Source organism: Phyllostomus hastatus, unplaced genomic scaffold, assembly GCF_019186645.2.
Source record: "Phyllostomus hastatus isolate PE091 unplaced genomic scaffold, TTU_PhHast_1.1 phas_contig_948, whole genome shotgun sequence".
Lineage (NCBI taxonomy): Eukaryota > Metazoa > Chordata > Mammalia > Chiroptera > Phyllostomidae > Phyllostomus > Phyllostomus hastatus.
In genome coordinates, this window is record NW_025333993.1 from 950,223 (window position 1) to 977,392 (window position 27,170).

General features: G+C 60.7%; 1 protein-coding gene across 7 annotated transcripts in view; it reads right to left on the reverse strand.

Annotated features, from left to right (window-relative positions):
* COL18A1 (collagen type XVIII alpha 1 chain) overlaps positions 1-27,170 on the reverse strand; it is a 76,786-nt gene that overhangs the window by 3,928 nt on the left and 45,688 nt on the right. For 4 of the 7 annotated variants that reach the window (XM_045852697.1, XM_045852694.1, XM_045852696.1 and 1 more), the window contains 34 exons: positions 26,821-26,910; positions 25,809-25,868; positions 23,941-24,070; positions 20,714-20,790; positions 20,211-20,330; positions 19,819-19,845; positions 18,305-18,367; positions 18,112-18,198; positions 17,686-17,739; positions 17,377-17,535; positions 16,611-16,673; positions 15,947-15,973; positions 13,729-13,869; positions 13,025-13,123; positions 12,055-12,081; positions 11,213-11,248; positions 10,581-10,652; positions 10,210-10,245; positions 9,833-9,922; positions 9,245-9,274; positions 9,133-9,159; positions 8,774-8,836; positions 8,354-8,428; positions 7,454-7,480; positions 7,198-7,251; positions 6,776-6,847; positions 5,724-5,810; positions 5,099-5,141; positions 4,791-4,853; positions 1,993-2,036; positions 1,666-1,788; positions 874-1,027; positions 718-791; positions 37-168 (listed from right to left, as the gene is read on the reverse strand). In XM_045852697.1, the coding sequence (XP_045708653.1) occupies positions 37-168; positions 718-791; positions 874-1,027; positions 1,666-1,788; positions 1,993-2,036; positions 4,791-4,853; positions 5,099-5,141; positions 5,724-5,810; positions 6,776-6,847; positions 7,198-7,251; positions 7,454-7,480; positions 8,354-8,428; positions 8,774-8,836; positions 9,133-9,159; positions 9,245-9,274; positions 9,833-9,922; positions 10,210-10,245; positions 10,581-10,652; positions 11,213-11,248; positions 12,055-12,081; positions 13,025-13,123; positions 13,729-13,869; positions 15,947-15,973; positions 16,611-16,673; positions 17,377-17,535; positions 17,686-17,739; positions 18,112-18,198; positions 18,305-18,367; positions 19,819-19,845; positions 20,211-20,330; positions 20,714-20,790; positions 23,941-24,070; positions 25,809-25,868; positions 26,821-26,910 (2,526 nt within the window). The remainder of the gene's footprint in view (positions 1-36; positions 169-717; positions 792-873; positions 1,028-1,665; positions 1,789-1,992; positions 2,037-4,790; positions 4,854-5,098; positions 5,142-5,723; positions 5,811-6,775; positions 6,848-7,197; positions 7,252-7,453; positions 7,481-8,353; positions 8,429-8,773; positions 8,837-9,132; positions 9,160-9,244; positions 9,275-9,832; positions 9,923-10,209; positions 10,246-10,580; positions 10,653-11,212; positions 11,249-12,054; positions 12,082-13,024; positions 13,124-13,728; positions 13,870-15,946; positions 15,974-16,610; positions 16,674-17,376; positions 17,536-17,685; positions 17,740-18,111; positions 18,199-18,304; positions 18,368-19,818; positions 19,846-20,210; positions 20,331-20,713; positions 20,791-23,940; positions 24,071-25,808; positions 25,869-26,820; positions 26,911-27,170) is intronic. The other 3 variants (XM_045852700.1, XM_045852695.1, XM_045852699.1) reach the window with 1 other exon arrangement.

Here is a 27,170-nt window from a genome sequence, read left to right on the forward strand (position 1 = left end):
GGCCCATACAGGGGCAGAACCATGCTGAGAACTCACCAGGACCTTCCGGAACCCATTTCGGACACGGACGTACAGCTCCTCCCTCTCAGCCACGAACATGAGCCAGCCCTCTGGCACCTCGGGCACCTTGTCCAGCATGGTCTGGTACGTGGGCCAGATCCTCACCTGCTGGACGCCCGACCCAGTGGGTTCCCACTGCGCACAGAGGCGGCACTGGGCTCACAGCGAGGGGTGGGGGGGGGGGACAGGGACGACAACGTGGTCCCAATGGGTGGGGCAGTCGGTGGACTGCATTTGGACATTTCAGGGTGCTGGGGTGCGGTCCTGGATGCCCCCAACAAGGAGCAGTCCTTAAGGCTTAACTAGGTGCCCTCTCTTCAGGCTGGCCCCTGAGAATACCCCGTGAGGGCGGAGTGGCAGAGGCTGCCCTCGGAAAGCGGGGAGAAGGGGACCTGGGATGCCCCCTAGCTATCCATGATCACTGTGGCGAGTCCCCGGGGCCACCAGAGCCTCTCTCTGCCCCCTAGACCAGCCCACTGGGACCTACTCCATGGCTGCCCTCTTCCCCCTGCCCATCTCGGTCCTGGCCTCCTGGCGCCCACTCCTGCTCCACAAACCACATTTCAGGGCTTCTGAGTCTGCCCTGGGGCAAAGCCCGTTCCTGTGCTCAGACCCAGCACCAGGGTCCCTGCGGGGCAGGGGCGGTGGGATGCTTACCCCTGAGGAGGTGCCCATAGTTCCGGGGGGCCCTGGGGGCCCAGGAGGGCCTGGGGGTCCAGGAACGCTGATAGCTATGAGAGAGAAAACAGACGTGGGAACCTGCCAGCCCCAGCTGTACGAGGCTGGGGTCCAGGCCCCTCCTGCCCGACTTACGCTGTCGGTAAGGGCCCGGGAAGGAAGGGGGCCCTGGAGGCCCTGGAGGGCCAGGGGGGCCAGGAGGGCCCTGGCGCCCTTCGTAGCCAATGCCGGGGGGTCCCTGAGGTCCAGGTGGGCCAGGCTGGCCCCTGATGCTGTCTCCTTTGGGACCCTAAGGTGGACAAGACGATGGGTAGAATTGTCAGCTAGGTCCCCAGGCCAAGGATGCTCAGGTCGGAGAGGCTAGGCTGCCTCTGAGCCATGTCACCTCCCTCCCCAGGACCTGGGAGAACCCTACCGCCCACCTCGTGTGTCCCTTTTGCTGGGGTCTGATCCCAGCATGTGGACTAGAGCAGCCCCTGGACAACAATGTGACCCCCGAGGGCCCTTAACCCCCTCCACCCCCCAGGCAGAAGCTGGCCCACTGTTCCCTGGAATCTTCCAGGGCAGGCAGTCCCCCTGAGGGGTCCTGATCGGGGGGAACAGTGCCAGGAGGAAAGCAGGCATGAGGGCTGGGTGAGGGCCCCACCCTGTGCCCCCCTCCCTGGCTGGAGATACCCCCAGGTCAGTGTGCCACTCTGGGGGAGGCGGGACTGTGCATCCATTGGGCCTGCCATGTGTCCCCCGCCCCCCACAGGGGCAGAATCAGGACAGGAATGCCTGGGGCCAAGCGTGCAGGGTGCAGCCTGTGGGCCTCATCGGGATTTCACGGCCAGGCTGGTCCTGCCCTCGGGTCCTGGTTCCAGGGCTCTGGAGCAGGCCTGGGCCTGGGTGTCGGGCCCCACCGGGTGGCCTGGGGCCCAGACTTACCGGAGACCCTGGGTAGCCTGGCGGGCCGGGGGGTCCAGGCACACTGGAGCCGAAGAAGCCACCACCTCCAGGCTCGCCCTTTTCTCCTTTCTGCCCACTGTCCCCTCGGTCCCCTTTGTCCCCCTGTGGAATAGAAAGGCTTGTTTGGGACAGGCCAGCTCCCCTTGCTGGTGTCAGCAGGGGCGGGTGCTGACCCCCACAAGTCTGGCAGGCTTTTCACTGTGCCCGAGTGAATCCCCACAAAACCAAGCCAGGGAGAGCAGAGGGAGGCGCTTGGCAGGGCAGTGGTCTGAGGACGCTCAGCAAAGGGAGGGGGGTGTCACCCACCTTCACTTCTTCCTCCAGCTGGAAGATGTCAAAGGGGAACTGCCCTGCAGGAGAGATGGTGGGCGGGGCCTCAGTGAGCCACCTGTGCAGGGTCTTTCCCTTACAGCCCCCCTCCCCCACACACACATCCAGCTCCGTCTTTTTTTCATTCCTTTCTATAAAATGTCTGTATTTCCATGTAGAGACCCTCTGCCTATTTTGTCACACTTATTCCTAGTTACTTGGTTTTCGGGATGATTTTGTTCTCAGCGCCATTTTTTCCTTTCAGTTTTATCAATGTAACTGACATGCAACAGGCTCAAGTTCGAGGTATAGAACAGAGTGATGTGACTGACGTACACTGTGACTTGATCACCACAGCAAGTTTACCCAACATCCACCATCCCTTATGGACACAAAAAAGAAGAAAAAAGTTTTTCCCCCGTGATGGGAATTTTGGGGATCTAGTCTCTTAGCAACTTTCGGAGACATCACAGAGCCGGCTGGCCATAGTCACGTGCTGTCCGATATACCCCAGGACCGACTTGCCTTTGAACCGGAAGCTGGTACACTTTGACCCCCTTCATCCAGGTCTCTCCCCACCAACCCCTTCTTTGGCCACGAGCAAGCCGATCCCTCTCTAGCTGGCGCCTTTTTAAAATTTCGTTTTGTTTATGACTGGTCGCTGATTTTGTCAACTGCCCTGACGGCCATGGTAAATTTACTCATTAATTCTAATGGTTTGTCTGCAGCTCCTTTTGGGTTGTTGATGATCAAAAATGTGTTGTCTGGGAAAACGGCAGGTTTATTTCTTCTTTTCCAAAAATGGGCACCGTGTAGTCCCTCCCTGCCTCTCCCCCCGCCAGGCCCTGCAGCCGCCGCTGCGGCAACCACAGAGGCCTGCCTGGGCTGCACCACCCACTGAGGTGACGGGGTGAGTTTCCCCGGACTCGCCAGCAGAGGGCAGAGTAGCCCCTTTCCCAGCGTCACGCTGCTGCACCCCTCCTCCACCGGTCGTGCGAGGGGCACGTTAGTGTTATTAATCTTTTCAAAGAACTAACTTGTTGTTTTCACTTTCTCGATGCTTCCTATTACATATATTTTTTTTCACTCCTGATTTTTACTATTTTTTCCCATTTATTGGCTTCAAGTTAAATTTGTTACTTGTTTTCTAACTACTTGGGCTCGATGCTTAGAAATGTGTACAACCTAAAGCTGTGATTTTGTAAGAGTTAACAGAACCCCTAGTCCTTCCAGGTGGGAAAGTGACCTTGGGTTAACCTTCTCCCATGACCTTTACTCTGGAAACCTGATAAAGCTGGAAGGTGGGACCACTGGGGTGATACCGCTGCCTGGTGGGAGTCCCAGCTCTGGGCTCTGCCCAAGGAGGCCCAATTCACACGCTGTCACCACCAGGCTTCCTGTCCTGGGTCCTTCTCATCCAGTGGGGGTCCCGCTGCTCCAGGGCCACGGAGGGGGCAGAGTGAGGGTGCAAACGGGCCTCAGTGCACCCACCACCTTCAGTGCTGTCATCACTATCCATCAGCTCTGGGAGTTTTGTCACTTCTGTTGGGGTTTCTCTGGACCTGGGTGCTTTTCCAGCCACTTCAGTGTACAGCACCTGCTTGCTTCCACCCATGGTCATCAGAGGACAGGCTGCATGATGTCACCTCTTCCCAACCCACAGGCTTGCTTTCGCCTGGCATGGTTCCGTGTAGTGAACAGGCTGTGTCTTCTGCGTGGGTGCCGGGACCTGGGGTCCAGGTCGTCACCCGTTCAGATCCTCCGTCTCCCGCCTGCCCTGACCTTGCTCTGCTGCTCCCACCGCTTACTGAAAGCCAGCTGAAAATCTCCTGGGGTGACTGGTTTTCGTGTCTTTCCTTTTACTTCTGTCGGTTTTTGCTTCTTGTATCTTGAAGCTATGTCGTTAGGCGCAGGCAGATTTGGACTTGCTGTATTCTCCTTTGTTTGGTGGGTTTTCTTTAATCACTATGCATGTTTTCCTGGCGATGCTTCTGCCTTGAGACACTCCTGTCTGATTTCTCACATGTGCTTTCACGTCTTTACATCTAGGGAGTGTCTCCTGTAAGCAGCGTGCGGTTTTGTTTCCACCCCGCTGAGAATCCTGTGTTTTTATAGGAGTATTTAGCCTATTCACGTTTAATGCACTTAATATTAGGGTCGGGTTTTAATGAATTATTTTGCTCCCTATTTTCTAGTTGTTCTACGTTCTGTGCTCTTTTTTCTCTCCTTTCTGTCCATCTTTTAGATCAAGTTTCCTTGGTTGTTTTTCCTTTCCGTTGGTTATTATTGGCTACACGTTTCTTGTTTGCTCTTGGCTCATCCCTCAGGGATGGGTCACCCTTGACACTTGGTGTCTCACGGGCACGAGGTCTTCACCGCTCCCTGGGCAGGGCCGGGTGCCAGAGCCTTGGACTCCGCTGCACTGTCGTCGATTAGGGCCACGTGGTCCCACTGTCCTTCATCCCATCTGGGCCGCATCACTTCCTCCTCCCCCCAAGGCCCCTCCCCATCCCTCCCCATCAGAGCTGCCAGGTTTTCTCCGGGAGCCACACAGTAGGGCCCTGCCCTGCTGCTCAGCAGGTGGAGTGACAGGACACCCTGCCGGGCCACTGTCTTTGCTGCCTCCTGGGCCCTGTGGGGGATGCGGGGCCAACCAGATGTTCCCGAACCCAACCCCAGCCCCACAGGTCCTGCCAGGCCCTGTGAGCTGGGAAGGGGCTTCCTTCCTCCGGGAGGGCGGAGCGGGTAGCCATAAGCCCAGCCCCTCAGCCCAGGGCAGCCAAGAGCACTCTCACCTGGTGGTCCGGGCGGGCCCACTTCTCCTTTGTCACCCTTTGGTCCAGAAGGCCCCTGGTGCCCTGGATGGACAGAGACCCCAGTGCCCATTATCGAACGTGCGAGAAGAACATGCCCTCTGGAGCTGAATCTAAATTGTGGACAGTAAGTGGGTGTCCATGGTGTCCACTCCCGTCTGTGGTTAGGTCCCCAGAAGATTCGTGCTGCCCCAGAGCCGGGTGAGCGGGGAGCCCAAGGCCTGGAGCACCCAGCCCCCTGCAAAGGGCTGCTCATCCCCAGCTCTCCCAGGGGCCCCAGGAGCCCTCACCTGGCAGTCCCCGAGGTCCAGCAGGGCCAGACTCCATAAATGCCTGCAAAGAGCGGGCCAAAGTTGGCTTTGGAGGGAGGTGCCCTGAAAACCAAGGCCACCACCCACCTATGGGTCTCTGAGTCCAGGAGCCCCAGTACCTTCTTTGAGACCACACAGGCAGCCTCCACCCCTGAGTCACCCCCACCTCCCCGAGACAGGGGTGCACCGAGGGGGAGGGAGAGGACACAGGGTTTGAAATTAGGGGCTCTGGTCCCGACATGAGGAACCCTCAATGAGCTCATTTCACGCCTCCGAGCACCGTGAAATGAGCATGTCCACCCTCCCAGGAGCTGTGTGGGGCTTGGTGCTTAGTACCCAGACATCCAGAGAGCTCTCCCTGTCCCCGGCCTGCACGTCCCCCTTGGGGGCTTGCGTCCTAATTGACTGCGGCCCCCAAGGCAGGCGGCCCAGGCCCCACTACCTGGCTCCCTCCCAGAAGTGCCCCACCTCCCCTACACAGAGGCTACGGCTTGGGCTGCCTCTCCCTGGGGATGGGGGTAGGAGGTTAGTGACCAGAAGGCGGCAGCAACCGAGGACTCCTCCTAAGGACTGGGGAGGGGAGAGCGGGTGCTGGGGGACTTACATTGCTGTCATAGGCCGGAGTCCGGGGAAGACCTGGGGGCCCTGGAGGCCCTGGGGACCCTGGAGGCCCCGGGGGGCCAGGTGGACACTGTGGAGGAGAAACAGAAAGCTCTGGTCAGTCATGTTCACAGCACAGCCATTGACCCGGGCCAGGGCAGCAGCATTTTGGCAAGTCACAGTGGTCACGCCCCAAGCCACTGTGTGAGTGTGACCAAGGAGGGAGGGACTGGAAGCAGAACCAGAGGTGGGATGCGCCCGACCAGGGGCACGTGCGCTGTCCCTTCATGTCTGCCTTTAAAACTCAGCAGCACGAAGGGAATTCCAGAGCCTCCCTCCCTTACTGACAAATGTGACCGATCGCTGCGCCTCTGCATCAGAGCCCTGCAAAATGTTGCCTTGTGTTCCTGATGTTTCACAGCAGCCCAGTTTTAGTCCACAAAAGGGAAGGAAGCCTCCGTGAAGAACCAGCCGCAAAGAGAACGTCGGAAGAGCAGAGTGCCTGAGCAGTGAGCTCAGGAGCACCGCCCCCGCCAGGCTGGGCTCACAGGGGGTTCCGGGCAGGGACCAGGGAGCGGCGGCAGGGCTCTGGGCTGAGATTCAGGGGGGACAGGGGCCATGACGGGGGTGGGGCCTCTAGGAGAGACTGCAGGAGAGTGGCAGGCGGGGCACTGGGTGCCGGGCATGTCAGCAGCAAGCACCGAGTCTCAGGTACAAATGGCTACAAATGCTTTACACCGTGCTGACATTACTGAAATAAAACCCTTGGCTCAGAAGGTGGCAGAGTTACTGCAAGTAATAACGTGGCGTTGAGTGAAGAGCACCCTGCAGCTCAGAACCCTGGCCAACCTGGATGCCCTTCCAAGAAGAAGTGCCCGTTCCCAGGGGGCTGGGGCTGTGTGTGTGAGCGTGTGTGTGCAGTCCGTGTACGTGTACGTGTGCAAGGCCTGCGCATCAAGGACCAGCACGGAGTGGGGACGGAGGCTGTTCCGGCCGGGCCATTGCAGGCGCTGGGTGTCCCAGCTGTGCCCGGCCCGCCCCTCAGAGGACACTCACCCTTGTACCAATTCCGATGGCGTCTCCCGGCTCCCCTTTCTCCCCTTTGAATCCATTCATCCCAGGACGACCCTAGGGGGAGGGGGAGAGGAAGCTGCTGGGTGCTGGTCAAGACCACCAGCCTCATGCCACAGTGTCAGTCCCCACCAGGGCGGACCCGGCCCACCTCTAGCCTCGCACCACCCGCAGCTCCCACCCCCACCCCCACCCAGGGCCTCCTGCCGGTGAGAGCTGCCCACGAGCAGGGCCTGCGCTCCTTGCCTACGTGCCAAAGAGAGCTGTGTTCAGGCAGGGGCCCCCCTGCGGGGAGGACAGTGAGAAAGATGGCAGTCCTCTCTCCCCGGAGCCCATGGCCCCCGTGGGCCTGGGGCGCTCTCTGGCTGCTGCGCCCCCTCACATAGCAAGGAAGCCCCGATCCTTACCGGTCGTCCGGGGAAGCCAATCTCTCCCTTGTGCCCGGGCCGCCCATACGGACCCTGCGGAGAGGAGGAGCCACGTCTCAGGTGAGCAGACAGACCCTGCCGTGGTCTCCCACCAACACTCGTCCTGAGCTTCACACACGCAGCTGGGGTGTGAGCTCAGGCCACTCGGGCTGCTCGCTCGGTAGCCGGGCGGTGGCAGGTGCTGTCAGGGTGCAGCGCATGCACGTGTACGTGGGGGGAGTGCGGGCCTACTCACCGGGGGTCCTCGGAAGCCGGGCTCCCCCTGAACAGAAACCAGAAGCACTGTTAGGTGGCTGCAGGTCATCTCCCCCCGCTACCCACGTATCCCCCCCAAAGGGTCTCTGTGCCCATCTGCACGCCCTCCGGGCCTGCACTGAAGCACTGACAACCAGGAGGGGGGAAACAGCAACAGAGACAGGGTGCTGGAGTACAGCAGCAATCCGGGGGTGCATGGAGGGGTGCACCCCGGGGGCCCTGAAGCTTGAGGGGCTGTCCTGCAGTGTCCTGGTTAGAGTCACCACAGCCTGACTTTTAGGTATGATGCCAGGTGAGGCTGGCAGAGTTTTCTCTGGGTCTGGGCTCCAAGGTCCCGTGGCCCGTCTGCCACAACCCTGGGGGCTTTGGGGCTTCCTGTAGGCCTGTACGCACAGCCACCCGATCAAGGTCCAGCTACTCCCCAGGACCCACCCAGGGGTCCGTCTGGAGGGTCACCTGCTGGGGGCAGGCCCCTCAAGGGGCCCACTCTTGACCCCAGCCCCTGCCGCAGGCTGAGGCCCAGGAGCAGCCAGACAGCAGGATGCGGAAGCTCCTGCTGGGCAAAGCTGGGGGCTCCACTTCCTGCAGCTGAACCTAGAGCCATGGCTCTGAGTGTCCTCAGCACCACAGGCCAGCCGGGCTGCGGCCCATCTGAGCGTTCAGACTTAGGGGCCTTGAGGAGTCCCCCAGTGTGGTTGTGAAAGAGGAAAAGACAAGGAAGGGGGAGGGGCCCAGGCTGTGGAAGGTTCCGGAACCCGGCGCAGGGCTCTTATGCATGGCCAGGAGCTGGACAACCCCCCACCCATGCTCACTCCATGGCCCCGGGAAACCACGCTTCTGAAGCTCGTGCGAGGGGCGAACAGCAGGCCCCCCGTCTCACCTTGGCTCCTTTCAGGGCCAGGCCCAGCACTCTGCCGTCAGGGCCGGAGACTGCGCCCGGCTCCCCTTTCTCACCCTAGAACACCAGGCGGCGCATCAGGGAGGCCAGCTCCGGGGGAGAGGGCCCTTGCCCCCACCGCAGCCGAGACCCCCCTCGGCGCCCGCACCAACACCCCAGCACGGCACGTGAGCAGGCCTGCCCTTCTGGGGGCTCTGTGGTTGGGCGTCTTGGAGGGTCCCCCATGGGTCACAGTGAAGTGACTGAGAAGAGAATCCATGTCGGAATCTGTCACAGGCTTTTTGGGTGGGCCGAGGGGGCTCCCAGGTCCCCTTGCAGAGAGTGATCACCTGGGGGGACTGGGACTGCCCCTCTGGGTCACAGAGGGGGTCGTCCCTGAGCAGATGGCTCTAAGGCCCTCACCTTGGGTCCGGGGGGGCCCTGCTGGCCTCTGGAGCCCAGGTCTCCCTTCGGCCCGGCTGGCCCCTGCAGGGAGACAGGCAGGAATGAGGGGCTGCACTAGTGACCCAGGGGCGTGATGGCTGCTCATGCTCTCCCCCAGCATGGCTGCCCAGGATGCACCTGCCTCGCAGTCCTGACCAATGACAGGCAGAGAAGAGCTTGCCCCACTCTGCCTGAGACCCCCGTGCTAGACCCTGGGGGCTTCTGCTGAGGGGTCCGAAGGTTCCTCTGCCTCTCGGGCACCCACCCGGCACTGGGCTCCCTCACAACATGGAAACCTTGCTCCCCGCCCAGGCGGGGGTGGGGCTGAGGCTACTTACGGGGAGGCCCGCGTACCCCGGCTGGCCCTGTGGGAGAGAGCAACGGCGTCACTGCGGGGACACCGACCGGCACCGCGCAGCCAGACCGCGATCCAGACAGGACAGCACATACCTTGGCTCCGTGGGCCAGGGCCACTGCTCCCTGTCACCAAGGTGGCAGAAACACACAAAATCGCACAGGATCACAAAAAGAAAAGAAAAGCACGTTTACAATGGTAGTTCCACTCTCATCGTCTCACTGTCACGAAGACCGACAGAACACCCCCGGACACTAAACACAGGACACAATTCTGCTTGCACCAGTCCTTCCGGCTTGTGCCTCGAGGTCCCTCAGATGAGAACTGAAGCCGCTCCTGGGATCCTGCCTCCTGAACCTCAGGACCACCTGCCACCTGGGACCAGGGGACCAGTGCCCCCACCTCCCCGTGCTGTGCATTGGCGGCCGGAGGGGACACCTCAGCATCTGGGGGAGTTGACGCTCGCACAAACGGGACAAGCTGCCGACGGGCAGCTCTGGAAGGCCCTGCTTTGACAGCGAGAAACCCCGCAGAACCCACAGACTGGAAGCCTTGATGTATTTGGGGGTCACTGTATTACAATCAGAGCGTAGCCCCTGGCCTTTCGGGGTTAACCCTGCACTGGCTGCCATCAGCATTGGGGGTCCAGGCAGAACATGTGCCCACCCATGCAGTGTCCTTACGTCCTGCTCCGACACGTAGACGACAGGACCCGGAGGTCCGGGAGGCCCAGGGGGGCCTGGCTGCCCCACTCCATCCTTCCCCGGGTCGCCCTGGAAGGAGAAGCCGAGGTCCATTGCTGGGGTTGCTTGGAGGGGAAGAATCGTTACAGTGGCTCTGGCCGGGACCCACCAAGGACTTGGGAGGGGTTCCCATTGCCCACAGGATATGAGGACATGCCCTGGGAGCCCCCTATCCCAGCCGGAGAGCCCCCAGACTTGAGGGTCTTCACCCCAAGTCTCTGAGACCACATGGGACAGAGAGCAGTACCCCCCCGCCATGGTGGCCATGCACCCACCAACCCGCCTGTGCACCCAAGACCCCACCCCTACCCACTCACTTTCTCTCCCTGGGTCCCTTTTTCTCCTTTTGGCCCCTGCAGAGACAGGAAGGAAACGTTTCACCATAAACAGAGCACGAGCCCCTCCCCCTCCTCAGGACACCCCAGACTGCTGAGATGCCCTTTGAATGGAGAGATGTGGAGAGTTCTCCATTCACTGACCAAACCGAGTAGAGGGGGTGTATGAGCCAGGCAGCCACGGGAAACGCCTCGGACAGCCTGGACTCCAGAGTCAGACCATGGAGTGGGGCCTCCGGGCTGCTCAGTACACAGAGAACTGAGCGGGGGACCCCCTGAGAGACACACTGGGGTGCCGGCTCTCAACGTCAGGGCGTCGCCCCTTGCGCCAGTAGCCCTGGGCAGCCACCTACCTGGGCTCCGTCCATGCCCTCTCTGCCGGGGAGGCCAGGAAACCCGGGGGGTCCGCCTACACCGACTTCTCCCTGCAAAGGGCACGAGGAGAGGCCCGTGCGTCAGACGGCCCAGCAAGCCGGTGTCGGGGAGGTGGCAGGCCAGCGCCCACACCCAAGAACGATTCAGCCTTCTCGAAGCTCTTAGCAGGCGAGGAGGGCGGGAGGGGGCTGGGGGCCCGGGGTTGGGGGAGGGTCAGGGGACTGGTGTGGCTCCCCAGATTTCTGGGGCACACCCAGGAGGAAGCAGAGGCAGGAAGAAGCAGGAAAACCTGGGGCGGGGGGATGTGCCCTCGGGGTGAGCACCCTTGGGATAAGTGGGTCTTCAGTTCTAAGGAATTACGTCAGGGCTGAGACGGCCCAAGGACAAAGCAGGGGAGAGTGGAGCAATGACGCCTTGCCTGGCCTGGAGGGTGACCCAATGCAGGCTCACCCATTACTGAGGCCCTGAGGGGACAACGGGCCGAGGGGACAATGGGCCGAGGGGACACAGCCCAGGCGAGGCTTCCGGCCTCAGCCCGAGGACCCCTGCCTGCCCCACACAAACACGAAGAAAGACTGTCAGTTCTCTGGGCTCAAGAAAAGGTTCTTACCTTGGCCCCTGGTAGCCCAGGTATTCCGGGATCCCCCTGAAGTGGACAAAGGGGCTCTGTGAGTGCAGTGTCCCCTCCGGCCCCGGACAAGGGCAGGACGGGGTTGGTCAGGCGGCCTCACCCACCGCTCCCCTCCGCCAGCTCAGAGCTGAGTGTCCTGGGTAATGTGTGCAGGGACCCTGTGGCCCGTGTGACTGGGGGTCGGCCACATGATAAGGACGCACGGCCAGGGCTGTTCTGGAGGCCACGCCATCATGTCATTCTATGAGATGACTTCATTTTTCACAATTTAAGAAAGCTAATAATTATGTACATCTAAAAACTCAGCTTTTGAAATGTCCCAACGTTTCAGAAATCAAAGCAAACCACCCTAAAAGAAGAGGTGTAACAGCTGATCCCACCGTGGGCCCTGCACACCCTGGAACTCAGGAGGGGAAAGCAGCAGCACAGAGTGGCCCCAAGGAGGACCCTTACTGGAGGTTCCTCCTGCCCTCGCCCCCCGTAGGGAGGGGGGCCTGCTCAGGGGGTGGGCGGCCCAGGATTAGACCCCAGGTCTCTGGGGCACCATCTGCTGCCAGAGACTGTAGGGGTCCCTTCTGGAAGCCCCTCTTTCCCCTCAAGTCAGCACCCACTTCCGGGACGTGAGGCCATGGATCGTATAGGTCACTGGGCTTTGGAAAGGTGGGCCAGACGCTCCCGCCCCAACACGCAGACTCGGGTCAGTGTGCGTGGCTGTCGTGCCCACATGTCCCACGATGAACGGGGTGCGTGTGTGAAGCAGTCACTAACTCTTGGCTGCGGGGAGTGCGGCAGGGGCAGCTGCGAACTCATCGCACACTCACCTTGACTCCGGGCCTGCCAGGCGGTCCCTGTGGGGCAGAGAGGGAAGGGGGCCTTAGCGCCTGGTCCTGCTGGGGAAGAGAGCCCCTGCCTCCCAGAGTGGCACCGGCTAGAGCCCCGAGGACAGGACAGAAACTCGCAGCAGTGAGTGTGCCGGTCCCCAGGGCAGCGCCACCTGGGCCCTCGGCCCAGATCGCCCCGCCACAAACACAGTGCCTTTTATCTAACTAAAGGTGGGCGCATTTGAACAGACGGAACGCCGCCATCTGGCTGACATGGGCTTGCTGTGACCTCCGAGGGTCTCCGTTGCCTCACCGGAGGCCCTGAAACAGTCCCACCGACCCCTCCAGAGGGCAGGGGCATTGAGGCTGTGTATGTGGGTGCGGGACTGTGAAAGAAGGGACCTGTGCCCCCAGATCTCGCTCTCTCTGCCCATGGGATCCTCCTGACCTTTGCGTCACAGCCAACGACTTTTGTCACCTCTTGGCTCACACCTCCCCCGATGCCAGGGCAGCGAAATGCTGCTGACGAAGACTGAGGTGTCTAACACAGAAAAGGGCAGGTGCCGAGCGGAGACGGCACAGCCGGCCTAGCTAACTATGGACTTGGTTTTGTCCAAGTGCAAGTCTTTGTTAACGTTGCTCAGAATGGAAACCTCGCCTGGTTGCTCCCTCTGGCCAGCTGAGACATCCAAGGCGCCAAACAGAACCCAGACACTGAGATTCCCCAGAAAGACACAGCTTTCGGGGCTCATTCCACGCCCCCATTCATGCTTCTTGACACCCTGGGGGGCCTTTCCCCACGTGGGGGAGCCCCCAGGGTAGATGGAGCCCTGGACTCAGGTGGCCTCACTGGCTCTGCAGCAGTGCTCCTGGTCCCCACCTGGGTCCTGTCCCAGAGACTACCCCTGCCCCAGGTGCCTCCACTCCCCTGCCCCCCCCAAGAGTTGACCAAGCCGCTTGCAGGCAGTACCTGCAGCCCATCGGCTCTTCGGACTGCCAGCCAGTAGGTTCCCCCGGAGCCTTCCGTGTCGTCCTGGATTCTGAGTCCCCCGGAGCCTTCCATGTCATCCTGGAGAACACACGACTCAGGTCTGCGTCTCTTACAGAAAGAGACCCTCCCTGAGGCCAGCAACTGGCCCAAAGTGGAACTCTGGCCATGGCTGAGCAGGGTGGACTCTAAGGGCCCAGTCACTGGGCACTGGCCAACCCTGACCCTCAAATAAGAAGCGTCTGCCTAGGGGCAGGGACCTGCTGGGTGGGCACCCCTCAGCCTCTCTTAAGTTTAGGCCGCTTACTCTTGTTTCGAGCATGTGCCGGGGGCCTGGCTGTGCGACGGGGGTCAGTTTCTATTTCCATCTCCCCGGACCAGCCCTCCAGCATCACCCCCAGGACACGGTCCCCGAGCAGTGACCTTCTGTGGAACCGGGCACCTGTTCCCTCCCACTGCCCATGGCTCCCCCATGAGGCACTGTCTACGAAGCATCGATGTGACTCTGGGGACACACCCACACTCACTGTGCCCCAAGGCCACCCAGCCCATCCTGCTGAGCCCACCCAGCCACTCCCGGCTCAAGCATGGGGACTCCACCATGGGGGCCGTCCGTGTGGGATCCCGAGAGGGAGGCACGGGGCTCAGACTCGGCTTTTGGGGGATCGGGAGCAGTGGACACTCACAAATCCTGCAGGAAGTCCTGGTCCTGGAGGCCCGGGGGGCCCGGGGGGGCCGGGGGGCCCTTGCGGTCCTGCTGGTCCAGGCGGTCCTGCCAAGCCGTTCTCCCCAGGAGTGCCAGTGGGACCAGGGTCCCCCTTGCTTCCCTGCACAGGGGGAGAGAGGATGTCATTACTCTCGGCCATCAGGGTGGGTGTCAGCTGAACCCTGAGGCAGCCACTGTGTCCCCAACACACCTACATTCCCTTACAAAGCTTTTTGCAGATCTGTAAAGCCACGGGGATAAATAACACTCTGCAAAGCAAGCAAACCCGACTGCATGTCTTCTTCTGAACTTAGAGAGGATTTCATCCACTTAAAAATGAAAAAACTGAGCAAGAAGCAGACATCCACGCCTGAGGCATTCATTCTAGTGGAGTGGAGGGCTCATGGTTTGGGGCGCACCACGCAGAGCATGTGGCTCTCGGGGGCTGGAGTGGACAGGGCTGGAGAGCTAAGGCATCGTGGCCAGTGAGGGGGCACGGTGCTGCTGGAAGGAGCCAGGGGGAGGAGGCGGGGGGGCTTAGAGTGAGTCTGGGAGGCTTGGAACCCCCTTACCACTGCCCAGATCAGGGTTGTGGAGACACAAGGCACAGCTTCAGGGAGCAAAAGCCAGGAGGCAGGTGCAACCTGGGGCTCCAGTCTCAGAGGCAGACCTGCTGCCTGGAGCTTGAGGGTCCCAAGAACCAGGCCGGAGCCCGGTGCAGGGGAGCAGGGGACACTGGGACCCAAGACAGGGAGGCACTCACGCTGAGTCCATCCATGCCTGGGCACAGCCCCACCCCCTTGTGACCACTTAACCCCTGAACCTCAGTTTCCTCATCTTTAAATGGAGGTGACCAGGTTTTGGATGAGCCGTGAAAGACACTGAGCCCACTAGCCCCCAGCAAGGGCATGAGTGTGACCCCTGCCCCGTGCTGGCAGGAAGGCCACCTTTCTCTATGGCCTGGGCGAGGCTGACCACAGCCTCTCTTCCCAGGGCCCTGCTGGGAGCACTGTGCTCCGACCCAGGCCAGCTCCACATCCTCCAGCGGCCTCTCCAGTGACGGGGGGACCCACTCCCCACTCTCTCTGCAGGTACCCCACGGGTCAGGACCGCACCCCCGCTCTCACCGTGTCCACCTGTCTTTTATCACCAACGCCTGGGGAGTGGGGTGGGGGGAGGCTTGTCTCATTACATCTTAGCTGTGCTCACTGTGTTTATTCCAACAGGTATGTAACGTTTTTTATTTCTTACCACCCACTTAACCCAAGGGCTGATTTTTTTTTGGAATCTTCCACTTCCGTTTCTTGATTTTAATCTTAGCGCCTTTCATCTTTTTGTATTTAAACATCTCATCGAATGTTTGATCTTTAACATGTTCCTATTCAGGTCTGTTCTTTGAAATCTCTGTCTCATTTCATCCTCTCCCCTCCGCCCCCCCCCCACCAGTTTCCCACACAGCTTTTAATTACATCGTAGGGATCTAGAATTTTCATTCACAGGACCTGAGGTTTTTTAAAAAAGTCTGCTTTATCTTATCAGAATATCTGACTGTGGGGTTCAGTCACTCCATGAGCTGGAATCTGGGCGCACGCTGGAACTAACCGCATCTTACATCTGTCCCGGGTGCACCCCTTTCCCAGTTTCCTCGCCCAGCCCTGGGCCTGTATTCTGTGTGGACACAAGTTCATATCCACACACGTGTCTGCTCTGAGCTCATCTCTTCCTTAGGCTCCTCCCAGCTGGTTCTGACACCACCGTCACCCTCCTCTTCCTCACATCCCCTACAGGTTTCCCAGTGGGCCCCAGGCCCGGAGCTCTGCCACATCCAGGCAGTTTCTTTGGGTATCACTCCTTGGATGTGCTGGGGAAGTTCCCAGTTAGGCCCACCCTGTCCAGCCCGAAGATGGAGTGGATCCTCGTGGAGACCTGTGGGCCAGTTGTGGCAGCGGGGTGGCACAGCTGTAGCAGTGAGACCCCACATCTGGGTGGCCTCCCCTCGTGTGAGAGCATCAGGGACACACTCAGGATCCCAAAGGGCAAACACGATGCCCGCTGCCTGGGCATGTGGGCCAGACCCCATAATCAGCACCAAGGACAGCTCACTCGCTCCCAGACTGCCTGCCCCCTCCAGGGCCTTTGTACTGTGCGGGGATTACTTCCACCCAGCAGCCAATCTAGATCCAGAAGTATGTCCGTACCTTAGGTCCTGGGGCGCCCGCTTTGCCCTGCAGGAAAGAGAATGATTACTACAAAAACAGACCAAGGAGCAGCCAGCAAGAGAAAAGCATGCAGGGTTTAACTCATTGGGCAGAATTTCCACCCAATGAGAGCACATTCAGCCGGCGCTCACGAAGGCACCACATGGAAGTGTCTCCAAGTGGCTGCAGGCTGGCGCCCCGCTCACTCAGTGAAAACCAGGAGGAAACCACGGCCCCAGTCAGAGGTTGGCGCAGCCTCGAAAATGTTCCCATTATTGACGCAACCAAAATCGAGACTTCAAATGGAGACACCCAGATCAAATAAAGTGTCAATATTCTTCAAAAGGCATCAGTCCAGTTATCATAAAAGAACCGTGATAGTGAGTCCTGAAGTTTTCCTCGAGCCCCCGCTGGCCGTGGCTCTAAGTGAGCTGCAGGGGCCCGAGGCCCCGGCTGTGGCCCTGTGACGACGGTGGTGACGGAGGCTGCCTGCCGGGGGTGGGGGGTAAAGCCCCCCTACAACCTCCAGTGTTGCTGGCCTTATGGCATTTCTCCTCCATGAGGTCACCAGGGCCAAACCCCACATCCAGGGTTTGGTCACCCTGCGGCCCCACCATGTGGCTCCAGATCACACCCACCCTGGACACCCGGAGAAGTGACTTACAAGGCTGCCCTTCTGGCCGGCCTCTCCTGGTCGCCCATCTTTCCCTGGAACACCCGGAGGCCCCTGGGGGACGGAAAGCAGAGTGTGGGCCAGAGGGAACTCAGAGGCTGAGAAAGCGGTGAGTCGGCGGACACGCCGGAATCCCAAGGCCCACAGGAGGCGCCCCCACCCTGCCACCCACAGTAACGCAGGCCAGAAAGCTCATGCTCTCTGCTCCGTTTTCAAACTTCTTTCCTTTTTTTTGAGTCGCTGATCAAATTGAGGAGCAGCAGGCCCGTGCGAGGGGCTGCCTCACCCACGGTGTGGGGGCGGACTCTCACTGAAGCAGGGTGCGTGCTGTCCACAGGAGGACTTCACACTCCGGAGAACTACAAGTCCGGAGCACATTATCTAGTGAAAGCCAGGCTACGCGCTCCTGGTTCCCGTGGCCCGATTACAACAGTGACGTCTGTGGGCACCACTGGGCCACCGTGTCCCCAGGGCAGGGAGCAGGAGCGTAGCCGGGCTCTGAGTAACCGGCCAAACGTGGGCTCCTCACAGCCTCCCCGGCCTTGGGCAGCGGGGCCCATCCCAACCCCGTGAGACTCACTCCTGGGGATGGCCGCCGTGAGGTCAGCTGACCACGGAAGGACTGAGAAGTGAGTGGCACTGCGTGCGGCCACCCGGTGGCCAGTGCCCAGACGGGAAGAGGCCCGCACACTGGGTGTCCCCCCCATTCCCAGCCGACCCCGACAGGGGCAGGGCAGCGAGGGGATGCAGGTCTTACCTGGGGGCCAGGGAGCCCAGGGTTTCCGTCCCGCCCAGGCACACCGGGAAGGCCGGCAGGTCCTGGGATGACCGAGCTGTTCACCCCGAAGCGGCCTGGCTCTCCGGGCAGGCCTGGGACGCCAGGGGGCCCTGGGGGGCCAGGGAGACCTCTCGGGCCCTGGATGCAAACAAACACAGAACAGTCACGCACACCACACCTGCCAAGGGCCAGGCCCTCCCCTACCTGACCTGCCCCCGCCCCACTCCCATGGTTCACTTGTGCATGAACACAGTGGGGCAGCAGCCACCCGGGCCAAGGGTCACTCACTCGAAGGCTCTCCAGGTCACCGCTGAAGCCGGACCCCTCCATGTCAATGAAGGTCTGCGGGAAAGAGCCCGGACACCCATCACCCATCATCACCCAGAGCTGTCCCCCCAGCCCGGCCCTGCCTGCAGTCAGCGGGCAAGCCTGCCGACCTGGCCTGTGCTGTACCCTAAGCACTGCCCCATGTCACCACCGGGTCAAGATGTTGACAATGAGAAGCAAAGAGAGTGAACACGAGCTCCCCACACCGAGTGAGAGAGGCCCGTCTGAGGCCCAGCACCACCCAGAGGATTCCTGCTCTCGCCAGGCCCCACAGCCCGGCCCGGCCTCACCCCACAGGCAGGAGCTGCCTCCCCTGGGCCAAGTAGGTCTTTCCACCAGGACAGCGGGCGGACCTCCGTGGTGGAAGAGGCTGCAGGTGGGACTCACCAGCTTGTCGTGCCTGAAGGAAGGTCCTGGTGGTCCTGGAGGCCCTTGGGGTCCTGGGGGTCCTCTGGGCCCAACCCCAGGATCCCCCTGGGAATAGAAGATGCCGCGTCACATGAGGGAGCACGGCCCCGCTGCCAGTCAGGGGTCCAGTGGGCAGTGCGGCCCGCCCACGTCTCAGCCAGGCTGGACTCACCTTCTCACCCTTGGGGCCCATGTCTCCTGGGGTTCCCGGGAAGCCCTGTGGTCCAATGTCACCCTGAAAGACAGGCAAGCAGCTCAGTCATGGAGAAGGTACCTCTGTCCCATCACCATCTGAGCCACCAGACAGGCAGCTTTGTGGCCTTTGTGTGCTGAATGGCCGCTCCCCTGCAGAGCAGTGAGGAGCAGACAGAGCTGAGCCCGAGCTGGGGCCAGAGGTGGGTGCCTCGGGTTCCCGAGGTGCTGCACGGCACCCCGTCTTGCAGACAGTGCTCGGGAGAACCCGCACAGAGCTGACTGATGTCCCGTGGGCGTCCTCGCTAGAGAGCGGTGCAGGTGCGTGCCGCGCGTGCGCTACCCAGGTAAGAGGGCCTAAACGACCATCAGGAGTTTGCACATCTACATGCGCTGGGAAGGCTGTGCAGGGTTTGTCGGACTAGAAACTGGGCGATGCTAATGCACTCCGTCAGAGCAAGCGTGTGCGCTGAGTCCTGAACCTCGCACACACCCATCCACCCACCTTCCCCGACCACGTCTCGGGTCTGTGGAAGCCCCCACTACCACTGAGCGTTAAGTTGCTTTCCTCGCACCCCTAGCAGCCGGGCTGCAAAGGCTTTGTCGTCAGTTGTGAAGTGAGAAGGTTAACGGGGGCTCATTCAGGCAGCAACACGAAACACCCCTGCTCGTGCGGAATGTTAACTTGAGTTTTTCGTGTCCAGGGTTTGTCGTCTGACTCTCCCTCTTGCCTATTGCTGTTTGCTCCTCTGTGGCTCCCCAAATCTTTATTTGTGACCTTCTTGTGCCATTTTATTGTGTTTCTTGGAAGTAACAGTATTTGTTGATTTTCAAGAATCCAAACTGAAGTGTTTTAAAACAAAAACTCTCACATCTGTTGAGACCGCGGCCGCGTCTGCACTAGCGCGTGCAAATGCGTCTCCTGCCCTGCGTGTTGTGCTGTCTCCCAGCTGTGGGCAGCCTTCCGTTTCTCTGCTATGCACCTTTTTTCCTCTAAGAATTTGGAAGCCAGCCCTGGCTGGTGCGGCTCAGTGGATTGAGCGCTGGCCTGAGAACCAAAGGGTCGCTGGTTCGATTCCCAGTCAGGGCACTTGCTTGGGTTTGAAGGCCAGGCCAGGTCCCCAGTAGGGGGTGTGTGAGAGGCCACCACACATCGATGTTTCTCTCCTTCTCTTTCTCTCTCCCTTCCCCTCAGTCTAAAATAAATAAATAAAATCCTAAAAAAAAAAAGAAAAAGAATTTGGAAGATAGACCTTTCCCTTTCTCCCCCTAGTAGTTAGCTAAACGTCTCAATACATACGGTATGCATAACTTTGTTTTTCTACCAACAGTCAGACTTGCTTCTTAACAAAGTTAAGTCCCATTTCCCAAATGGCCTCCTTTTAAAATCTCTTCACAGCGTTAAGCTTAAAGAGGGTCACAGAATAAAAAGCCCTGAGGATCTCACACAAACGTCAAGCACAATGTCTGGCTCTGAGAGAAAAGCAAACTTACGGGTTTTCCGTCTTCCCCGGGGTCGCCCTGGAACATGCAAGAGGAATGGTTAGGGGTGGCCTCACGGGCTCCCAGCCCCGTCCCGTCCAACACGGAACTGGCCCCAGCTCCACGCCCTCCACGGGCCTGACTTCCGTAGAAAGGCCGTCTGAGTGGAGGTGCACCTTCCGCCGATGTCGGACCGCCTCCGTCCTCGGTGGGCTGGCCTCGGCTGCCCGCCCACAGCCTCCCCAGCACCCTCCGGCTCTCCCACAGGGCGGGGGGTGGCCAACACAGTGCAGACCACCCTGGGGTCTCCGGGGTCTCCGGGGTCCCCATTGTCCAGCTGCACCTTTTCCTTCCCCCTCCTGCCCGAGCCCCGCCCCAGCTGGACCGAGGGGAAACATACTCACCGGCTCTCCATCCCTTCCAGGGGCGCCATCCTTCCCTGGTGGCCCTGGGGGCCCAGGGGGTCCCTGCGGCCCAGGGATAGCCCGTGCATCAGGGCTCTGCACCATTGGGCCTGGGAGACCCTGGGAAGAGGAAAGGGCACAGGTTGGGGGTGCCACACAGACCCTTACCTGCCACCCACCAGCACACTCTCCTGCATCTTGGGCTGGGCTCCGTACCACACAGAGACACGCGGGTGGACACCCATAGGGGACACAAGTAGACACACACAGGGTTCAGCCTGGTGACACTGACATGAACAGAGGTCTGTCCAGTTGTCCTCCTATCCCTGCCCACATGTTCCTCGTGATCAGGCCAGAGTCCCCCAGCCAGGCCCACCTTGTACCAGGCACAGGGACACGGAGGAAGGGGGTGGGCCCAGGGCTTGGTCGGGTAGCCAGTGAGCGAACCAGAGGCACTGACTGCTTTGGGGCCTCCATGGTTCTACGTCGGGGCGGGGCCTCACCTCTTTCAGGACGTCCTCAGGGTTCTGGACACCCCTGCCCCAGGTGGTGACTGTATTCGAGCCAGGAAGGGTGTGAGCTGCAGAGTGGAGGTAAGGGGCCGAGGTCAGACCCCAAATGGGGGCCCAGTCTCTGCTCTCGGCTCACGCTCCCCTCCAGGGCTGCCCGCCCCCTCGGCCACACCCAGCTCTCTCTCTCTCTCTCTCTCTCTCTCTCTCTCTCTCTCTCTCTCTCTCTCTCTCACACACACACACACTCCACTTCTTTTGCTGAGCCACTGGAGGGTCCCCTGCATTATCATGACCCTCCCCCCTGAATGCCACGTCTCCCAAGAACGAGCACATTTTCTGACAACCGGCTGGGATGGTCACATCTGGGAAACCCAGCACCGTCACATGCAGCGACCTGACACACAGCCCGATGCAGGTTTCCGTGCTGCCCAGCCGTGTCCTGTGCGGCTTCTTTGTGGGGAATGCTGACAGCAGGGGAACCAGGGCCCCGTCAAGGATCCCGCCTAGGGGCCAACTCTGGCCAAATCAGCCCCCTGCCAGAGCCACGAGTGTCCCCAGAGCTGTGCAGACACCACCACACAGAGAAGGGCAGGGCCCGGGCCTCTGCAGCGCCTGTATGTGGCCCCGCCCCCCCTCACCCCTGCTCTTTGCTTCTCTCATTTGTCAGTTCCCTCACTGGGTGCAGGGTGGCGCCTCCCCCTCTCTGCTTGACACACAATCTGTGGGCGAATTTCCAGGCTGTTCCCCCACATCTTTCACCCGGTCACTCCAGCATCACGGAGGCAGTCAGAAGACACAGGACTCACGCCACGTCAGCATGTCGCCTGTGCGCGGTGGCTTGCAGAGGCCCCGTCTCCTGAGTTGGAAGTTCGGAGGCACATCTGACCCTGGCTGGGGTTTGACTGGGGCTCTGGGGACAGCACAGCAGCAGAGCTTGGGGACTGGAGGGAGCTCACACTGCCTGGCGTCCCCTGTGTGCACAGCTGGGGGTGGGGACACCTGTCCTGTTGCCAGCAGAAAGCAAAGCTGCATCCACACATGGGCGCCTGTGACCCCTGCACAGTGGGGCCAACAACCCCCACCCTCTGCTCTGCTGGGAGCCCCGCCTCCTGCAAGGGCCCCGTAGAGGACGCCCAAGCAGCCCTGACCCCGCCCCCCACCCCCAGGACCCACCGAGAGTCACAAGTCAGCCACAGGAGGGCAGCCCAGCCTCTTCCCCTGATGGCGTGGGGTGGAAACCTCCAAGGGTGTATTCCCAGTGTGAGCGTGATTTAAGGCACATGTAAACCCCCTGCCTCAGCAAACCTTGACACCAGAAAAGCCACCACTATGAGAAGAACAGAAAGCGAAGCCCTCCACACAGGGAGACGGCTTGTGTTCAGTATTCTTGAGACGTCCAAGCCCCTGCCTCAACACGGATTTACCGATTCAATGCCATTCCAACCAAAACCCCAGCAGGCTGTTCTTACAGAAAATGGCAAACTGATTCTGAAATTCATAAGAAAGGACATGTGAAGGACAGAGAACAGCAAAGTCAGTGACGGGCAGATCTGGAGGACGCACAGACCTGACCTCCGGCCTCAGCACAAGGCTGTGGAAACAATGGGCCTCGCGTCCCATCATGACAGATGGACCCACAGACCCGAGCAGAAGTGGGGAGAGACCCACACAGACGGACAGGTGGTCCTCAACGAAGGCCCCGAGGCAACTCGGTGGGAGCAAGGGCAGGTTCTTTGATGAGTGGAGCTGCAGAGACTGGACGTGTAACCAAAAACAACAGAACGGAGACCCACACTTCACACCTAGACGCCCCGGACTGGGGGCCCGGGCCCCACGGCACTGCCAGGCGGAGCTGGGCTGCCATGTGGTCCAGGCGGGCGTGTGTCCCTCACTCGGAAGCCTGAGGGGCCGGACGCATCACCCTGTCCACCCCGGCCGTGCCCTCGGGAAGCACGTCCCTGACAAAAGCTGCAGGCACCACGTCCTTAGCCCACTGAGGGGAGCACGTGGACAGGGGGACCCGGAGGACCGACAGTCAGTTCTCGCTCCTTTGTTCTGGTCTGTTTCTGACTCGGCTGCACTGAACATAAGTTACTATCTCAGTCATTTAAAAAGCAAGCAATTCTCTTTCTAAATAAAATGTGTCTACCTAGTTTTGTAAAACCTTGACATAATGGTAAAGAGAGAACTAGCCCCACAGACGTCCCGCCCCCTGGTTACTCGGCCGGACACGGACCCAGGCACTGCCGCGAAGGGGCTGGGCAGGTGTAACGGACAGGTTACTGGCTCGCTGACTCTAACAGGGGAAGATTATTCTGGGAATTCAGGGTACAACCCCGTCATCCCCTGAGGCCCCAAAAGAGAAGAAGGGAGTCCCGAGAAGGAGGAGCTGAGGAATGTGAGAGGCCTCTGGAACCCGAGAGCAGCCCCCGGCCCACCGCAGTGAGGAAGCTGGACCCTCAGCCCCACAGCCGCAGTGAACCGGCCGTCCGCTGGGCCTCCAGCAGGGCAGCACCCTGCACACCCTGCCTTCAGCCCTCGGCTTCGAGGAGGACTCCTACCTGCCCGGCCGAGAGGCAAGGCATGCGTGGTGCGGCTGCAAGCAGCTACGTTTGCTGCAGCGGGTTCTGACGCGGCAGCGGACGGAGGCACGCATCATTTTCCGTGCATCCCGGGCGCCCTGGCCCTGCCTGCGGCAGGTCCGCGCCCGTGCACTCTCCAGGCCAGCGCCCCTCCAAGGCCACCAGGAGAAGTCCCCAACCCCAACCGCTGACCGCAGGGCAGGCCCATTCCCCAAACGGTCTGGGCAGCGATGCCTCTGCCCTCACCACGGACTCTCACGTCCTCCTAGCGGGACACTGGCCCCCCGACCGAGCGGTGGCATGTCACTCTGGCAGCACACGCGAGACGGTCCCACACATGTCCCCAGAGATAAGAAAACAAGAAACAAACCCTGGGAAAGAGAAGTATATGGCCAAGCAGCCGCTCTGCCCTGACTTCTGGGGCAGCTTCTTCCCGCAGAGGATCCCCAAGGTGACAGGGTGGCGAGGGGGCAGCGCAGGTGCCCACCGACCAACTGACCACTCCCCCTGGTGGAGCTGGTGTTCGTGAAGGACAGGAGCCCCTTGCCCAGCCACACACACACATGCATGCCTATGCGTGGCACTAACTCACACACACCCCCCACTCACACGTACACCCCTCCGCAAGAGCTTTACCTCCTAATAAAGACACAGTGGACTGTTCCTCAATTTCTTCTGTTCTGGAATCTTCTGAGACGTTGCCCCCAGCCAAGGGAGGAGAAGTGACCGGGGGAGCCTCGGGGAAGCTGGGTTTCAGGGGCGTGCCCTGGCAAGGCGAGGGCGGGAAAGCAGCCCATTAGCCAGAGAACTCAGGCACCCTGTGAATGCGTATGCTGGCAGATGGCAGGTTCAGATTTATTTGGTGTGTAAGATAAGATCTTTCTAGGCTTTGAGAAAGATGAGGTAAGAAGCCATCAGGACTTCATCTCGGGCGGGAAGAAGTTTGGGGTCCTCCACGGCTGTTTTCTTCTGAACAGCCCGTGGGGTGGGGGCCCCTCGAGTGGCCGTCCCCACCTGGGGAGCCCAGCGAGCCACCGGAAGCCCCTGTGCCCACCAACTTCCCCCATGTGAGGGAGGGACCAGAGCCCACTCCCCGGGCCCAGGGCCCAGGGCCCAGGGCGGCCCCAAGGCAACACTCCAGAGCCCTGGCTCCTTGCTGTGGTCCCGACAGAGAAGGACAAGCGGTCGACACTGTCACCGACACCTCCGACGGAGGGAGCTCTGATGGTTCCCTGCACACACGGGGTGTGGCTGCAACGAGGGCCCCGACCAGGCGCTCCACAGCTGGGTGACTGCCACCCCCCCACCCCACCCAGAGGGGATGAGGCTGCTCTTCTCTGAAAACTGGTCTCTCCTGTTCCCAGAGGCACCATGGAGCTGAAGACGTGGGCTCAAGTGGACATTCAAATACGCGGGCAAAACACTTCCTGCATGTGGCCACCCTATATTTGGCAAACACACCTGGGGGACATCGTGTATGGGGGCTCCCCCACAGCCAGGTGGGTGAGCGGCAAACAGAGCTGGACACCAGGCCCTCCCCTGTAGCTGGGAAGCCCCCTGGACCAGACTCGTCCATCCCTAGAGGGTCCTCTGACACTCAGAAGCCACGTTCACCACCAGTGTCCTGCTAGGGCGTTCCTGACCACCTGGGAGCCTGGCCAGGGACAGGCCGCGGGCTCGGGGTGAGACTGTCTAAATAGGGACCCCTTTTTTTTCGTCTTTGACCCTCCAGGCTAGGAAGGGAGGCCACCAAGCTGTGGCATTTCCTGCCTTGGCTCCCGTGCAGCTCAGACACCACAGGGCTGCGGGGTCCCTGCATGCCCAGGGGCTGGCGTGCGTCCCACAGGAGGCTGGCGGGCGAGAGTGCACGTTCTCCAGTCCGGCCCCCGTCTGTGAGGCGGAGGCTCAGAGGGCCAGGAGCACACGAGCCGTCCGACACTCGGGGGACTGTTCTGGGCCACCACACACTGACCCCTGTCCAGGGGCTCACCAGGCACCACAGCCTGCACGCAGGTAGGCAAGGCCCCTGGCCCTGCTTCCCTAAGAGCCACCTGCCCCTCCTCCACCCTGGCAAGGCCAGGGGTCCCCATGCCCCACCTGGGGCAGGGTGCCGACTGTCCCTCCCAGGGCAGCTCAGCACTTGGTCACTCCCTGGGCGAAGACACCGAGAGGCAGACGGTGGAGGGGAGGGGCCCAGCCCCCTTCATGTCCCCGAGACACACTCCCGCCTGCGTGTTGTTTCAGGCGGTGTGAGCTGGGAAGCTCACTGAGCTGGCCTCGGGCGGCCCTGCACAGCTTTCCCCTTCTCTGACCCACAGACTCTCTAGTCCCTTGGGGCCCTACAAGCTCACTGGTAGGACAATCAGAATGTCAAGGTCACCTCAGGGACCAAAGGAAACGTGAAGAATGACAAAAATGGTTTTAAGCATCCCCGAGAGACGAGAGGGAAGATAGCCCAGGCTGGGATGAACGGGGCCCTGGGCAGAGACCCTGCTACTACTCACCGTTTCCTTCCGGAGAAGCTCCCGGGTCTCCTCCTGCCCACTCCCGAAGTCTCCTGACGCCTGAAGGAGTCACAGGAAACGAGGAAGAAGCTGGTGACAGAAGCCCCAGCACCAGCAGGGCCTGGAGAGCAACCCGGGGCGGGTCGCGCCTGTCCCAGGCCCATCCCAGGCCCATCCCAGGCCCATCCCAGGCCGGGGCAGGAGGGAGAAGGCAGAAAGGGGGGTGGGGGGAGCATTTTTTGTGACCTCCAAGGGGGAAGCGGCCTTCCTGTGAGCACTGGCCGCTGGTCACCAATGAGGCACGTCCGGTCAGGCCAATTAGAACCACCCACTGGAAATCAGTTTGGCTCCTAGCCAGACATACGGAGAATGACAGAAAAACACGTTCCTTTCTTTCCACCTGTCACCCTGGCTCCTGGGCCACTGTCCTGGGCAACGGCCAGGCTTATCAGCATACTGGCCACATGGTGGACACGGAGCAGAGCGGAAGGCAGCTGAGGAGATAGGACTAGGTGACCTCGCTCTGTTGACAACTGTGCTCACAGGGGGCAGGTGTTGTCATCTGGAGCACTCCCCCCCCACCCCCCCACCCAGCACATGGCTGTCCTCCTGTCTGTCCACACCCAAACACGGGTGGGTCTGTCTCCTCAGGTCCCATGTGAGAGTGGGCACACACACACACACACACACACACACACATTTCTGCCCCAGTGGCTATGATCAACTGTGTCACTCACTGTGTCACTCACTGGCTGTCCCGGGGACAGTTTCCACCCAGCACTCACTTTATATTGTATGTGTGTTTTGAACAGAGAGTTCCAGGGAAAGGGAGGCTCTTTTTTATGCTACAGGGCAACTGAAAATGCTACCAGGTTCCCGGTGCCCAACATGGCATCTTTCCGAGAGACCTTTCCAGTCTCATCACTTCGGGGTTCTTGGGGGGAAGGCCAGCCCCCACTGACTTGGACTCTCCTCCCACAGAGTGGGGGTGGGGTGGGGGCGGGAGACTCACCCCATCGTCATCGTCATCATCGTCGTCCTCCAGGCAGTGCATGGGGCTCACCTGGGGGTCCCTGCGCACCCTCAGCTCCGCGATCATCCCCTAAGCGCAGCGGAAGAGAAACGTCACCGGCGGTTCTGAGGCAGGCGGCGGGGGCACAGAGAGACCCTGACTCACGGATCGGGGCACTGTCTGAGCTCAAGGTTTCGGCGGGTGACATAAACCATGATGAGAGGGGCCCCTGCCCGGGCCCAGGCAAGATCTCCTGCTGGTGAAACCTCAGACGTAGCAGGAGGCGGCACTGGATTAACCAGGCGGCATTTAGGTCTCGTTCTCTTTGCGATGTCACCTTCCCATGACAC